At 48.8% G+C, this 16,910-nt stretch overlaps 1 protein-coding gene across 1 annotated transcript in view; it reads right to left on the bottom strand.

The window, feature by feature from the left end:
• The window catches only part of LOC308251747 (adhesion G protein-coupled receptor E2-like), a gene marked incomplete at both ends in the record, with an annotated part of 130,770 nt that extends 115,199 nt beyond the window's left edge, over positions 1-15,571 (bottom strand). Inside the window, 9 exons of the mRNA XM_080675456.1 lie at positions 7,214-7,391; positions 7,809-7,886; positions 8,010-8,056; positions 9,394-9,540; positions 11,075-11,203; positions 13,921-14,079; positions 14,570-14,623; positions 14,870-14,920; positions 15,484-15,571. Coding sequence (XP_080531582.1) covers positions 7,214-7,391; positions 7,809-7,886; positions 8,010-8,056; positions 9,394-9,540; positions 11,075-11,203; positions 13,921-14,079; positions 14,570-14,623; positions 14,870-14,920; positions 15,484-15,571 — 931 coding nt within the window. The remainder of the gene's footprint in view (positions 1-7,213; positions 7,392-7,808; positions 7,887-8,009; positions 8,057-9,393; positions 9,541-11,074; positions 11,204-13,920; positions 14,080-14,569; positions 14,624-14,869; positions 14,921-15,483) is intronic.
• Between the last annotated feature and the right edge of the window lie 1,339 nt (positions 15,572-16,910).

Raw genomic sequence — 16,910 nt, forward strand, 5'->3', positions numbered from 1 at the left:
GGTGCTGCCAAGTCAGGGGAACCCCGTTCAGCAGTCCCCCACCTCCTTCTGGAATTCAGCTGTCTCCCAACCAGCCAACAAACACTCCTTGTGCGACCCTCAGCTGTTCTTTCTTTCTGCTCCGGGACAAGGCTCGGAACACGTCTGTCTATTCCGCCGCCATTATTCCCTCCCGCTATTTATTTATTTTTAATATGTTTTTGTTAATTTCAGAGAGAGGGAGAGAGAAATAGAAATAACAATGATGCGGGAGAGCCTCGGTCCCCACTGCTGTCACAGCAGGTCAACTGGCTGTCCAGCAGGAGCCAGGTAGCGAAAACGTTGGCAGTGGGATAGGTGCTACCCACCTAGCACCCCCCAATTGAAGCACAGTCTAGGCAGTCCACCTGCTATCGAGGGCACCGACCACCTCCCGCAATGTTTGGAGCCTCCAGGTTTGAGCTGTTTGGACCCACCAATCAGCTGTGAACCCAAGAACACCACACTGGTCCCCAAGTGACTCAAGAACGTGGATCCAGAGGAGCTCTACACTCCCTCACAAAAAGGAGAGAGAGAACTACATAACCAGACACCCAGAGAAGAGAGATCATGGGGAGACAAAGAAACAGCCCACATATGAAAGAAAAGCAGACATCACCAGAAAAGGAAGTAAACGAAATGGAGGCAAGCAACCTGTCAGAGAAAGAATTCAGAGAAATGGTCATGAGGTGGATGAAAAGAATGGAAGACAAATTCGACAATATGTGTAAGAACCAAGAGGAAATGAAGAAGAACTGAGAAGAAATGAAAAATGACATCGCTGCTGTAAAGAACTCAATAGAAAGCATCAAGAGTAGACTAGAAGAAGCAGAGGACCGCATCAGTGAGCTAGAAGACAAGATGGAAAAAAATACCCAAGAAAAACAACTTCTAGAAAAAAAAAATTAAAAGGCAGGAGGAGAGTCTAAGGGAACTTTGGGACAACACGAAACAAAACAACATCCGCATAATAGGGGTTCCAGAAGGAAAGGAAGCTGAGCAAGGAATAGAAAACCTCTTTGAAGAAATAATGACAGAAAATTTCCCAGATATAGGGAAGAAAAAACCCACACAAATCCAAGAAGCTCACAGAGTCCCAAGCAAAATGAACCCCAAAAGACCGACGCCAAGGCACATTATAATTAAATTGGCAAACACCAACGACAAAGTAAGAATCTTAAAAGCAGCAAGAGAGAGACAGAAAGTTACATACAAAGGAACCCCCATCAGACTAGCAACTGACTTCTCAACAGAAACTCATCAGGCCAGAAGGGAATGGAATGAAATATACAAAGTCATGCAAAGGAAGGGGCTGAATCCAAGAATACTGTACCCAGCAAGGCTGTCAATCAAAATTGAAGGTGAAATCAGGAGCTTCACAGACAAAAAAGGACTAAGGGAATTTATTACCACCAAACCAGCAATGCAAGAAATGCTAAAGGGTCTACTGTAAAAAAAAAAAAAAAAAAAGAAAGAAAGAAAGAAAGAAAGAAACAGGAAGCGAAGAAGTAACACAGGGGTAAAGAATAGGAATGGCGACAAATAAGTACCTATCAATAATAACTTTAAATGTAAATGGATTAAATGCTCCAATCAAAAGACATAGGGTAACAGATGGGATAAGAAAACACGACCCATATATCTGCTGTCTACAAGAAACCCACCTCAGAAAAAAAGACGCACACAGACTGGGGGTGAAGGGATGGAAAAAGGTTTTCCAGGCAAATGGAACTGAAAAAAAAGCTGGGGTAGCAATACTTATTTCTGACAAATTAGATCTCAAACTGAAGGACATAACAAGAGATAAGGAAGGCCATTTCATAATACTAAAGGGAGCAATCCAACAAGAAGAAATAACTCTGGTAAACATATATGCACCCAATACAGGAGCACCCAAATACATAAAAAAACTCCTGGAGGATATCAAGGGAGACATTGACAGCAATACAATCATAGTAGGAGACTTTAATACCCCACTATCACCATTGGACAAATCCTCTAAACAAAACATCAGCAAAGAAACATCAATCCTAAATGACTCACTAGACCAGATGGAATTAATTGACATCTTCAGAACATTTCACCCCCAAGCCACAGAATATACATTCTTCTCAAGCGCACATGGGTCATTTTCAAAGATAGACCATATGTTGGGACATAGGCAAAGTCTCTTCAAATTCAAGAAGATAGAAATCATATCAAGCATCTTCTCAGACCACAGTGGCATAAAACTGGAAATCAACTACAATAAAAACAACCCAAAGAAATCAAACACATGGAGACTAAACAGCATGCTATTAAACCATGACTGGGTTACCAGAGAGATCAAAGAAGAAATAAAAAACATCATGACAACAAATGACAATGAAAACACTACAATCCAAAATCTATGGGACACAGCGAAAGCAGTCTTGAGAGGGAAGTTCATAGCTCTACAAGCCTACTGCAAAAAACAAGAAACAGGGGTAATAAATTACCTAACCCAACAACTCAAAGAGTTAGAAAAAGAGCAACAAGGAAAGCCCAGTGTAAGCAGAAGGAAGGAAATAATAAAGATCAGAGCACAGATAAATGACATAGAGACCAAAGAAACAATACAAAAGATCAACAAAACCAAGAGCTGGTTCTTTGAAAGGATAAACAAGATTGATGAACCTCTAGCCAGGCTCACCAAGAAGCAAAGGGAGAGGACCCAAATAAACAAGATCAGAAATGAAAGAGGTGAAATAACAACAGATCCCGCTGAAATACAAAGAATTGTTAAAAAATACTACGAACAACTCTATTCCAACAAACTGGACAACCTGGAGGAAATGGACATATTCCTAGAAAAATATAACCTTCCAAAACTCAATCAGGAAGAATCTAAACAGGTCAACATGCCAGTAACTATGGAAGAAATTGAAGCAGTCATCAAAGAGCTTCCGGCAAACAAAAGCCCAGGGCCAGACGGCTTCACAGGAGAGTTCTACCAAACATTCAAGGAAGAACTAAAACCTATCCTCCTCAGACTATTCCAAAAAATTCAAGAGGAGGGAACACTTCCCAGCTCCTTCTATGAAGCCAGCATCACCCTAATACAAAAACCAGATAAAGACAACACAATGAAGGAGAATTACAGGCCAATATCCCTCATGAATGTAGATGCCAAAATCCTCAATAAAATTCTAGCAAATAGGATCCAGCAGTACATCAGAAAGATCATACACCATGACCAAGTAGGATTTATCCCAGGAATGCAAGGATGGTTCAATATCCGCAAATCAATAAATGTGATACATCACATAAACAAATTGAGAGATAAAAATCACATAGTCATATCAATTGATGCAGAAAAAGCATTTGACAAAATCCAACACCCTTTCTTGATAAAAACTCTCAACAAGGTGGGAATAGAAGGATCATACCTCAACATCATAAAAGCTATATATGATAAACCCACAGCTAACATCATACTCAATGGGCAAAAACTAAAACCATTTCCCCTAAGAACAGGAACAAGACAGGGATGCCCACTCTCACCACTCCTGTTTGACATAGTACTGGAAGTATTAGCCACTGCAATTAGACAAGAAGAAGAAATAAAAGGCATCCAAATTGGAAAAGAAGAATTAAAGCTGTCCTTATTTGCAGATGACATGATATTGTACATAAAAAACCCGAAAGACTCCATCAAAAAACTAACAGACTTAATAAATGAATTCGGCAATGTAGCAGGATACAAAATTAACACCAAGAAATCTATGGCATTTCTATACACCAACAATGAACTTACAGAAAGAGAGACTAAAAAAGCAATCCCATTTTCCATCGCACCAAAAAAATTAAGATACTTAGGAATAAACCTAACCAAGGAGGTAAAAGACCTATATGCGGAAAACTACAGGACACTGAAAAAAGAGATAGAGGAAGATGTAAACAGATGGATGAACATACCATGTTCATGGATTGGTAGAATCAACATCATTAAAATGTCCATACTACCCAAAGCAATCATAGATTCAATGCACTCCCCATTAAAATACCAACGGCGTATTTCACAGACCTAGAAAGAACTCTCCAAAAATTCATCTGGAATAAAAAAAGACCCCGAATAGCCACAGCAATCCTGAGAAAGAAGAATAAAGTAGGAGGGATCTCAATACCAGATTTCAAGCTGTATTACAAAGCCACTGTCATCAAAACAGCCTGGTACTGGCACAAGAACAGACATATAGATCAATGGAATAGAATAGAGAATCCAGATATCGACCCAAACCAATATGCGCATTTAATATTTGACAAAGGAGGCATGAGCATACAATGGAGTCAAGACAGTCTCTTTAATAAATGGTGTTGGAAAAATTGGACAGATACATGCAAAAAAATGAAACTAGATCACCAACTTACACCATACACAAAAATAAACTCAAAATGGGTACAGGACTTAAATATAAGACGGGAAACCATAAAAATACTAGAGGAATCCACAGGCAGCAAAATCTCAGACATATGCCAAAAGAACTTTTTCAGTGATACTGCCCCTAGGGAAATGGAAGCCAAACAGAAAATAAACAAATGGGACTACATCAAAATAAAAAGCTTTTGCACAGCAAAAGAAACCATCAACAAAACAACAAGAAACCCCACTGTATGGGAGAACATATTTGCAAATGGTATCACTGATAAAGGTTTAATTTCCAACATCTACAGGCAGCTTATACAACTTAATAAAAGGAAGATAAATGATCCAATAAAAAAATGGGCAACGGACCTAAATAGAAGCTTTTCAAAAGAAGACAGAAGGAAGGCCAAGAGACACATGAAAACATGCTCAAAGTCACTAATTATCCGAGAGATGCAAATCAAAACAACAATGCGATACCATCTCACACCTGTCAGAATGGCTATCATCAACAAATCAACAAACGACAAGTGTTGGCGAGGATGCGGAGAAAAAGGAACCCTCATGCACTGCTGGTGGGAATGCAGACTGGTGCAGCCACTGTGGAGAACAGTATGGAGTTTCCTCAAAAAACTGAAAATGGAACTCCCATTTGACCCAGTAATCCCACTCCTAGGAATATATCCTAAGAAACCAGAAACACCAATCAGAAAGGATATATGCACCCCTATGTTCATAGCAGCACAATTTACAATAGCTAAGATTTGGAAACAGCCTAAATGCCCATCAGCAGATGACTGGATCAGAAAACTATGGTACATCTACACAATGGAATACTATGCTGCCGTAAAAAAGAAGGAATTACTACCATTTGTAGGCACTTGGATGGAATTAGAGAACATTATGCTAAGTGAAATAAGCCAGTCAATGAAAGAAAAATACCACATGATCCCACTCATTTGGGGATAATGAAAAACATTATAAACTGATGAACAAAAAGATAGTTACAGAGGCAGTAAAGCATCAAACAGACTGTCAAATTACAGTGGTAAGGTTAGGGAGAGGTGGGGGAAATAAGAGATCAACTGAAGGACTTATATGCATGTATATAAGAGTAACCAACGGATGCAAAACATTGGGGGGTGAGGGCATGTATGGGAGTGGGGTGGGGGTGGGGGGCAATGGTAAGATATGTACACATATAATACCTTAATAAAAATTTGAAAAAAAAAAAAAATAAAAATAAAAATAAATAAATAGAGGTGATAGGTGTACAACTCTGTGAATGTATGAAATGTCACTGAATTGTACACTTTGATTAAAATAGTGGATTTTATGTTATGTGAAATTTACCTCAATAAAACAAATCACTTAAATATCAGATAATATTAAATTGTATTCCTCCAAATTTAATAATTTGTTTTTTTAAAGCCATTTCTATTTTATCTTAAATTATTTAGTATAATTACTAGAGGCCCAGTGCATGAAAATTGGTGCACTGGAGTGGGGGGTTCCCTCAGCTCTGGCCTGTGCCCTCTCACAGTCTGGGAGTCCTGGGGCGGATATCCGACTAATGGCTAAGCTGGCAGTTGGAGTGTTCCCCAGCCGTAAGCCTGGCTTCTGGCTGAGTGGCACTCCCCCTGAGGGAGTGCAGTGACCACCAGGGTGCAGCTCCTGCATTGAGCATCTGCCCCCTGGTGGTCAGTGAGTATCATAGCGACTGGTCGTTCTGCAGTTCGGTCTATTTGCATATTAGCCTTTTATTATATAGAATTTCATCTGTTGATAATTAATATTACAATAAAAATGTTTAGTATTGATAATTTTTTTCATTTTTTTCTGCTCTTTTATCTTAATACTAGACACCCGGTGCATGAAATTTGTGCATGAGGGGAGCAGGGGGCAGGTCCCTCAGCCTGGCCTGCACCCTCTCCAATCTGGGATCCCTCCAGTAATCTGGAACCACTGGCTCCTAACCACTCACCTGCCTGCCTGCCTGATGCCCCTAATTGCTCTTCCCTCCTGGCCTGATCCCCCTAACTGCCTATCTGCTCTCCCCTCTTGGCCTGATCCCCTTAACTGCCTATCTGCTCTCCCATCCTGGCCTGATCCCCCTAACTGCCTATCTGCACTCCCTTCCTGGCCTGATCACCCTGCCTAACTTCTGCCTGCTCATGCACGGCCCCAGCCTTCTCACCTTCTCCCTTCTTCTGCAGTGCCAGCCTTTTCACTTTCCCCTTCTGCCCGTGCCTGCACAACGCTGGCCTCCTCACCTTCTCCCTTCTGCCTTCTCCTGCACGCCCCAGCCTTCTCACCTTCTCCCTTCTTCTGCAGCGCCAGCCTTTTCACTTTCCCCTTCTGCCCGTGCCTGCACAATGCTGGCCTTCTCATCTTCTCCCTTCTGCCTTCTCCAACAGCACCGGCCTTTTCACCTTCTCCCTTCTGCCTTCTCCAACAGCACCGGCCTTTTCACCTTCTCCCTTCTGCCTTCTCCCACGGTGCCACCCACCCTCGAGTTGCCTCAGGCTGGTCCTGCCTTCTCCCGGCACCTGCCCGCTTTCACACCATCTCCTGAGCAATGCCCCGTCTCCAGAGCAATGCCCCGCAGCACACATAGGAGCTGATAAAGAGCTAATATGCTAATGGTCTGGTCGTGATCCATTATGGCATCCTGATCAAATTTGCATATTACCTCTTTATACTATATATAGATGTTTATAAGAGTAACAGGGAGGTACAAGTGTGATCACTCAGTTCTGGAAGAGGAATGAGCAGGCAGAGCAGAGCCTGTGGGCAGGCAGGGTTACTTGCCTGTTCCTGCAGCTGTCCTGAAGGTGAGTGGCCCATTGGGCAAGGCCTTGCTCAGCTCTCTCAGGACGTGCTCCTGGCCAGTGAGCAGGTTAGCAGCCACACAGTGCTGCTCTGAACGAGGAAGGGTATCCAGGTCCCCCGAGATCTCCAGCAGATTATCCACCTCCTGTATGATGTTCTTGGGGCATGGGGAACACAGAACCAGTGGATCTTGCATCAGAAAAGCTTCAGGAAGACCTGGCCACCTCAGCTTCTGAGAACAGACCCTAGAGCCTATCTATGTGGGGATAAAGATAGTACTGAATGGGATTCCCTGGGTCTTTGCTACTGCAATCAGCCACTCAAAGGTCAACCCCTAGTAATGACTACCAAGGAAAACGCAAGCTCAGTGGCCAGGACAAGAGGAAAGGTGTTAGTAGGTGTATGTGGCTCTAACAGTGAGTACAAATACTTGGTCTGCTCTTTCCACCCACCCTAGGAGAGTGGGGCCTCAGATCAGAGTGCCATTGTGTTGGGGTCGGTCTCCTTCCAGATCAAGGCTTCCTCGGTTCTCTATGGGATGCCTCCACCTGCCTCCCCTGGGTCCTGTCCTTACCTGGATGGTGTCCTGGGCCGAGGCAGACTTGAAGACTCTGCCCAAGTCCTGGACTCTTTCAAAGAAGTGAGAGAGACTCTGGGGAAAGAGGAGATAAGGCCTCAGAGGGTCTCATGCATGGGTGGGGGAGCGTGGGGGAATGGATGGACAGTGAGCTGAGTAGAGGGACCTTGCCATCTGGTCCCAACTGGAGTTACTCACCTGGCTCTTGATTCCAGGGGGCGGGGTCCAGGTAGGGAAGGAGATCTCTGGAGAGGACAGAACAGCAGTCCATTTGGTATGAGAGAGAGCGTGTGCGTGTGTGTGTGCGTGTGTGTGTGCGTGCGTGTGTGTGTGTGTGTGTGTGTGTGTGTGTGTGTGTGTGTGTGTTCGCAGGGTCTAGGGTCAGGCCCTACCTTTACACTGAGTAGTCCTTTGTTTATTCAGGAATCTGGGCCCCTCTCCTCTCCGTGCCCCACCCCCTTCCCGTGTTCAGTCCCCCTCCCCCCACCCCTTGGCTGGAGGTGATGACACCTGCTGACTGCACATCCCTGAGTGGCGCACCCAGGGGTTATGGGAAGTGTACAGAGGCCTGATACACAGCAGGTGAGCTCCACACAGAGGTATAGGTTGTGAGCTATTAGATACCTTTGTCCCAGTTAGTAATTAGCTGCTGCCTGGGGTCCCCCAGGAGCCTTCCCCTTGCTACCCCTGCTTCTTCTGCAGGACCCCCAGATCTTTTCCCATTTAGTCTCAAAGAATGGAAGCCTGGCCCAGCGGGTACCCCAGCATTGTGCTGGGTTCGTGTGGCTGCCCGTGAATATGTGATCAGGAGGCTTGAGTTGTGGGTCTTTGGGAAAGTGGGAACTGAACTCTGAACCTTGTTCACAGACGGTGTTGTTTGGGCCATTGGGGGACCCAGGAACTGGCTTCTAGCCAGGGCGGCAGTGGCACTCATAGAGGCCCTTGGTGTTGCGGCATTGGGTGGATTTGTGGCAGGGATTTTGCCCCGAGGTACATTCATTCACATCTGAGGACAAAGCCAGAGCCTCAGGCCCTCCCTCCACTCCTTGCTCACATTCTTCCTGCCCCTTCACTCAAATCCCTTAGCCGTTCACCTGGAGGACATCCCAACATGCCCCGCTTACCAGCCACCCAGTCCCACAGTATATAAAGTCATGGTGACATTTTCCACTGTAAAAGCACCATAAGCTCAGCACTCCCCTGCAAGGTGGACAGGGAAGGACTGTGTGTGTACAAGTGTCATCCCAAAGCTGTGCCCCCACCTGTGGGCAGGATGGACTGGGGAGGACCTGTGATGGACTTCTAACCAGGGAGGCTGCCACACTGATAGATCCCAAGTTCTGAGGCTTGGGCTGTGGGCTGTGGCACCGCTGCGCCCAGAGCTGCACTCCTGCCCTTATTAGAACAGAATCTGATGCTCAGCCCTGCCCAGCCCAGGTGCCCTCTCCTCACTGCCTGCACTGGGAACACAGCGTTTCTGAAAGTGCTGCCCCTTCTCTGCCAAAGCTCCTTATGGCAGCTTCCTTTAAGATGGCTCAGCCAAGTAAAGAATTGGTTCATTTATGGGATCTGAACTCCAAACCTTCACAGACGGTGTTGTGTGGGCCATTGGGGGACCCGGGAACCGGCTTCCAGCCAGGGCGGCAGCGGCACTTATAGCTGCCCACAATGTTGAGGCAGTGGGTGGATTTGTGGCAGGGGTTTTGCCCCGAGGTGCATTCATTCACATCTGAGGACAAACCAGAGACAGTGTCAGGCCCTCCCTCAACTCCCTGCATGCAACGCTCCTGCCCGTTCTCTCAAATTACATTCAGGATACTCTATTAAACCCTGCCTAAAACCCACCTAGCCTGACATATACAAAATTGTGGTAACATTTCCACTGTAAAAGCACCATAAGCTCAGCACGCCCCTGCAAGGTGGACAGGGCAGAACTGTGTGTGTACAAGTGACATCCCAAAGCTGTGTCCCCAACTGTGCAGGATGGACTGGGGAGGACCTGTGATGGACTTCTAACCAGGGAGGCTGCCACACTGATAGATCCCACATGTGAGGCTGTGGGCTGTGGTCAGTGGGCTATGGCACCGCTGTGCTCAGAGCTGCACTCCTGCCCTTATTAGAACAGAATCTGATGCTCAGCCCCGCCCAGCCCAGGTGCCCTCTCCTCACTGCCTGCCCTGGGCACACACCATTGCTGACAGTGCTACCCTTTATCTGCCAAAGCTCCTTATGGCAGCTTTCTTTAAGATGGCTCAGCCAACTAAAGAAGATGTGGTTCATTTATGGGATCTGAACTCCGAACCTTCACAGATGGTGTTGTGTGGGCCATTGGGGGACCCAGGAACCGGCTTCCAGCCAGGGTGGCAGCAGCATTTATAGCTGCCCGTGGTGTTGTTGCATTGGGTGGATTTGTGGCAGGGATTTTTGTGTGTGTGTTTTCTAAAAATATATATTTTTTTATTTTATGGAGAGAGGAAGAGAGAAGAACAGAGAGATAGAAACATCGATTGGCTGCTTCCTGTACACCCCTTACTGGGGATGAAGCCCACAACCTGGTCATATTCCCTGACCAGGAATTGAATCAATGGCCTCTTGGTTCATGAATCGATGCTCAACCACTAAACCCCACTGGCCAGGCCTGTGGCAGGGTTTTTGCCCCAGGTACATTCATTTACATCTGAGGACAAAGCAAGAGCTTCAGGCCCTTCCTGCACCCACTTCTCATTGCCTGAGGATCCCACCATTAGTACACATGCCACCACCTGGTGACCTTCAACTTCTTCAAAACACATGACAGGGACCATAGTCTCCCGTTTATAGGTGGCAAAACCAGGAGGGAAACTGAGTCATGAGGGCTGAACTTCCTGACCAAGGACTCCTGCCTACTCCCTCCTGAGAACCAGAAGTCGCACCTCTGGCCTAACTCACATGGGAATTGTCATCACTTCCTGCCAGTCCAGGGGATGCCTTCAGGGGGATCAGAAGGGGCACCTTCACCACCCCAAGGAAAGATGAGGAAAGGAAGGGCCTGGGGGTGCTCACAGGGGCTCCACAAGAAAACACCAGGCCCAAAAGGCCTTGCCACTGCCCTGCTCTGTGGCAGGACTTTTCAGGGAGGCGAATCCTTAGGCAGAGCCTTGTCAGGCCCTTGGTGATTCGGAAACCTGAGGATCTTCTCCTGCCTCCTGGGGCTGCGGGACCTGTGTTGGATCCTTCCCAGCTCCATCCAGTCCAGCCTCACAGCATCCTCCCAGGGCCTCTACCTTTGCACAGCTTCGGGTCCTCTGGGTTGAGCTCAAATCCTGGCGCGCACGTGCAGATGTAGCTGCCATGAGTGTTGACACAGGTGCTGCGGCTTTTGCAGATTCCAGGGTCCAGACATTCGTCCATGTCTGCAAGGGGAAGGAGAGGGTGGTGGATGCCTGCAGCCATGGGCAGCCTTCAAGCCTGGGAGTCAGCCACCTTTCCTGCCATGGAAGCATCTGCAAGACCCCAATGCCTCCTCCCAGGCAAATGGTGCCTTTTCTAATTCACATGGAGGTGTCCTGTGTGTAAGCATAATGGCCTAGTGCTCTGTTGTCCAGATGTGGCCAGAAGCGGTCCAAGTCCTCCCTCTGATTCACTCTACCACCTCCCCACCCCACTCCACACCGGGCAGCTCCTAGCTAGGGCAGGGACAGCACCGCCACCTGTGTCCCAGCCTGAGGACTTGGGCAAAGGCCAGGCTGGGCCTTCCTGGAACCAAGTGCGGGAGAAGTGCTGCAGGCCTGAGCAGGTTTGTTTCGGTGGCCTTGGTCCTGACTTCCCCGGGGGGTGCTGTTGGCTGAATCCTGGTGACTCTTCTGAGACAGCGCTCTCCCATCCACACGACTTCTGAGACTCCAGCCCATGGAGATGGACTGAGAACCACCCCTGGGCCTGACTCCTCGCGGACAAGGCTTTTAGGCCGGGGCCCAGAATGTGAAAATGATGCCAGACAGGCCAGGGCCACCTGGACAGTGGGTGCCAGGCCATGAGGACAGTGGGGCTGACATCCAGCCATGCAGCCTTGGGGTGTGAAGGTGCCCCTTCTGATCCCCCTGAAGGCATCCCCTGGACTGGCAGGGAGTGATGAGAATCCACATGTGAGCAAGGCCAGTGGTGGGCAAGGGCTTGGTGCCTTAAGCGGGACGCAGGGGCTGATGGGTGAAGAGTGGCAGGTGTGTCTGTCATTTGGCTCTTTGTTCTCCCACCAGAAACACAGACTTGTGGGCCTGGCCTAGAGGGACTGAGCTCCGTCTTCAGTCCCACACTGGTATGGGCCCCCAGGGCATCTGGGTTGATCTCCTCGGGAGAGGATTGAGCATGGGTTAATGGTCCCTGATAATGGCTGGTTTCAGGCTCTTCTGTCCTCTGCAGGGTGGGCCTGTGGACCCTGCTCAGAGCATCTAGGATCTCTGGTTCAGCCTCCTTTTCCCCTCTCTGTATTTTGCACTAACCCCCTCTCTCTGGGTGAGTCGTGGCTTCTGCCTGACCACTGCTGGCCCCATCTACCTGCGGATGCCTGAAGCTCCTTCCCTGTTCTCTGGGAAGTGAGCCAAGCCTGGTGATGAGTGCAGGCCTGCTCCTCCTGGGTCTCTAGTGAGGGGATGGGCCAGGCCAGCTGCTCTCTGAGCACCCACCCTGGGGTATGGTCCCCTGGGATGTCCAACCCGGAGAGGGTGTGTGAGATCAGAAGGACTGTAGTCTAGAGGGGAGGCAGACCTGTGGGGCATCTCATCCCAGGGCCAGACTGGAAATACAACTAAATTAGAGAACATTCACCTGGAATTATCAACTGAGGTCCAGCTGAGGATGTGACTTATAACAGGAAGAACAGTAAACACCTGGAGACAGGTAGGAGGGAGAGGTTGTGAGAGGAGGGGAGCTGAGAGAGGAGGGAGCCCTGTGTTACAAGAGCATACAATGGAGCAAAGACAGTCTCTTCAATAAATGGTGTTGGGAAAATTGGACAGATACATACAAAAAAATGAAGCTAGACCACCAACTTACACCATACACAAGAACAGCCGTGGGCAAACTACGGCCCGCCGGATCCAGCTTGTTCGGCTGTTCTATCCGGCCCGTGGAGCCGAAAGAGCGGAGGGTTCTCTTGCTCTCCCCTCCGCTCCTTTACTTTTAATTTATATTAGTTCACACAAACACTCCATCCATGCTTTTGTTCCGGCCCTCCGGTCCAGTTTAAGAACCCATTGTGGCCCTCGAGTCAAAAAGTTTGCCCACCCCTGCACAAGAATAAACTCAAAATGGATAAAAGACTTAAATGCAAGACGTGAAACCATAAAAGTCCTAGAAGAAACTATAGGCACCAAAATCTCAGACAAAGATGAATAAAAATAGACCTAGAGACACAGAAGCATGGAACGGACTGTTGAACCTCAGAAGGAAGGCAGGGGAGGGTGGGTGGAAAGAGATCAACCAATGAACTTATGCATAAACATAACCCGAGGACACAGACCATGAAGTGGTGAAGGCCTGGGGAGTGAGGTGTGGGCGGGATGGAAGATGTCAGTGGCGGAAAAGGGAGACTTATGTAATAATTTCAATAATAAAGATAAAAAGTAAAGAGAAAGAATGAGTATAGTCTAAAAACCCAACAGCCTCCACTGTGTTGTGCTCTTTGATCACATATACTTTGCCAGCATTGTCACTCCCTTTTACAGATGGGTAAACCGAGGCACAGAGCAGTGAAGAACGTGTCCAAGGCCATACAGCTAACAAAGGCATAGCTACTTTTGTGTTTATTTGTAAAAAACAGGTGTTGTTGTTTTTTTAAAACACAAAACCACAATAATATTATCACATCTCGCACATTACCAGTGATTTCCGAATAAGTTTCCTGGCTGATGTTGTATACACAGCTGTCAGGTAGCTATACCAGGACTTGGGTCCTGGCTCAAAGGCCACCCTGCCTCTCTGTGCTAGTGGGACAGGCACAGGCACACTTGTCCCCACTCAGACCTGGGGGCTGCACCTCAGACCAGGGCCCGGCACCCTGTATGCTGCAGGAATGGCTCTGGTGACTCAAACCTCATGGACGGGGAGATGGAAGATGCAGAGTGATTCTTACCTTGACACGTGTTCTCACTCGCATTGCTGAACCGTGTTGCCCCAGAAACAAGCCTGAATCCTGAGTAGCATGTGCAGTAGTAGCTCCCCTTTGTGTTATGGCACTCTGCGGCTCTTCCACAGGCAGTCCCTGGCTTGCCTTGTTCACATTCATCAATGTCTGCAACAAAACGGGGTAAAGGGTCACCTCCCAAAGCCATGAGTGCCCTCAGGGAAGAGAGCCTGGTCCCATACCCAGCATGGAGCCTGATGCTCAATCAGTGTCTTTTGGGAAATAATTAGACTCAGGAAACACTGCTGTGGCTGGAGCAAGCCATTCCTGAAACCCACTAAGTCTGCTCTGCTCAGCTCAGCTTTCTGTCTGTCACCTGGATTTGGATATAGGAGCAAGTGCTGAAGTGGTGGGTGGGTGGAAGCTCTGCATCCCCCTCCCCAGTCCTGGAAGGGTAAACTGAGGCACAGGTTCCAGACTCCTAGAGACCCAGCTCCTCCCTCTGTACAAAGCCATGTTTATTCACTTCTCATTTTCCACCTTCATATCTTTTTCTTTCTCTTTTCTCTGTCCTTCACGATGGTCTGAGAACAAAGGCTGAGGCCACCAACCACCATTCCGTCTCCACGTAGCCCTCCACCACCCCAAGCCTCTGTACCTTCACAAGTCTCCCAGGGGTTGACGTTGATCTCCCCAGATGGAGATTTTAATCCTGGGTTACAGCGACAGGCAGTGCCACTGACACATGAGGAGTCTGTAGGGCACTTCTGGGGACAGGCAGAGGCTGTGGGACGGAGACCATGGTCAGAAGATGAGGGCTGAGCCAGAGGCTGGAGCGGGGTGTTGGGAGGGGCAACCCTGAGCTTCCCCTGCAACAGGCCTTTCTCCTGCCTGGGCTGAGAGGTGCAGGTGGGGATGGGACTCTGACTGTGAAGGGAGTTACTCCCAGCAGACTCACCCCTGGTGTTCTGGGGTCCATCTTCCAACAGAATCAGCAAGACACACAGCGCTAGAACAGAGAGATGGGGGTTCAGGGGGCACAGAACAGGGAAGGGAGGCCTGAGGGTGACACATCTGAGGGAAGGGGCTGCTCACCCCTCCCAGGCTCGGGCTCTGTCCATTACTCAAGGAGAGAGTGGCAGGTGGCACCTCCCTGGCCTCCAATGCCCCTGGCCAGAGGGTCTGCACCCACCGCCTGAGGGGGGCTTTCAGGAACTGAAGGATGAGGAGGTGCCCGAGCCTGGCAGGGGTCTTGGCTTTTGCTGACTGTGGGCAGCAGTTCCGGAAACATACTGGAGCCAGGTGGCCTTGGTTCTACTGCCAGACCTTGGTCAGGTGCCTCAGTTCCTCAGTTTCCCCTTCTGTAGAATGGGGATGAAGAGGGGGCCCTTTTCCTAGAGTGTGAGAGTTAAGCACACAAGTACTGCCTGGTGTGTCAAAGTGCTTACTGCCCTCATTTCTTCATGTAAAAATGAAGGGGTTGGGCCAAGTGTCCTCTCAGATCTCCCAAATCTAAGGTGCTCCGGCTCACACCCTTCCTCAGGGACACAGGTTCAAGCACACTGCACCCACATCTGTCAACCACAAGGACAAGCTTGGGACCCAGTGGTGACATTTCACCCCCTGGCTCCCCGCACACAGGAAGATGCTGGGGGCTCATGTTACGGGTGGTGCTGCAGGGGCACCCCAATCCTGCTCTTCAGGGGCACCCCATCCCAGGGCATGTCCTGCAGGTTCTCCTTAAGTCAGCAGGGGGTCTAGAGATGAGGACCCATACATCAGAGAGAAAGACAAGGAGGCAGAGATGGAGAGAAAATAAAGAGGAGGGAGGGAGAGAGAGAGAGAGAGAGAGAGAGAGAGAGAGAGAGAGAGAGAGAGAAAAGGCACTAGAGACTTAGAGGAGAAAGAGGGAGACAGAGATGGAGGGAAAATGGAGAGAGAGAGAGAGAGAGAGAGAGAGAGAGAGAGAGAGAGAGAGAGAACACAGAGAAATGGAGAGCGAAACAGAGAGGCAGAGTTAAGAAAACAGTGATGGGCAGAGAAATAGGGAACTCCTAGAAAGGAAGAGACACAGATGACAGAGATTAAACGAAGAGACGCGGAGAGATAGAGAGATTGAGAGTCAGATAGAGAAACAGAAAGGGAAGAGAGGGAGGGAGGGCAGGCGCCTGGGCAGCAGATGGGGTGTGGGGAAGGCTTGAGGGATCCATCCAGTCCTTACAGATCTAGAGATGCTGGGGAGGTAGCCTAGACCCAGATATTCCAGGGAGACCAGATTGGGGGCAGCGGGTGGAGGGATGGGGGCCAGGGAGGCAGGGCAGGAGTGAGTCACTTCCTGGGCCAAATAAAAGGATAACTCATGGCTCCCAGTCACCCATGGAGGGGCTCCCCGGAGAATTTTGGGGTCTGTCACTGTGAGCACAACATGGGGAGCTGTGGAGGGGACAGACTGGAGAGTCCCCTGAGCACTCAGTCCCAGTGTCCAAACTTGATACCTCTCAGGCCAGCAGAGGGCAAAGACCCCCACACCCTCCCTGAGGCCCTCTCAGATGTGGTAAACTGAGTCTGGACTTCCTGTCTTCCTCCTCTCTGGCCACAGGGTTTGGTTAGTTCTCCCTTTGGTAGAAACCCTCTTCCTCTTTGTAGGACAGACCACAAAATGACCTTCCCTGGCAGAGTGGGCCCTGGGCCAATTTGTAGCAACTTCAATGCTCACAACTGTCCAAGGAGACAGAGGCTCTGTTTATGTCCATTCTGCAGATGGACATATGAGGCTCAGAGCCCAGGAAAGGCTTATGGAGAATCTGGTGAAGAGGGGGCTGGGGAAGATGGAAGTGAGGGGTCAAGTCCCCCAGACCCTGCAGGGAGGGGGTTCTTTGTGCTGAGCTGGGCTTTCCTGCCCCACCACAGAGGCTGCTGGGGGAGACCTCCACCTGGGGCCCAGGAAGTCCCCCAAAGAGGAGCCTGGAGAGGGTGGCTGGTCGCCTGCTCCCAGTCCC

This window comes from Plecotus auritus (genome assembly GCF_963455305.1).
Source record: "Plecotus auritus genome assembly, chromosome: 6".
NCBI lineage: Eukaryota > Metazoa > Chordata > Mammalia > Chiroptera > Vespertilionidae > Plecotus > Plecotus auritus.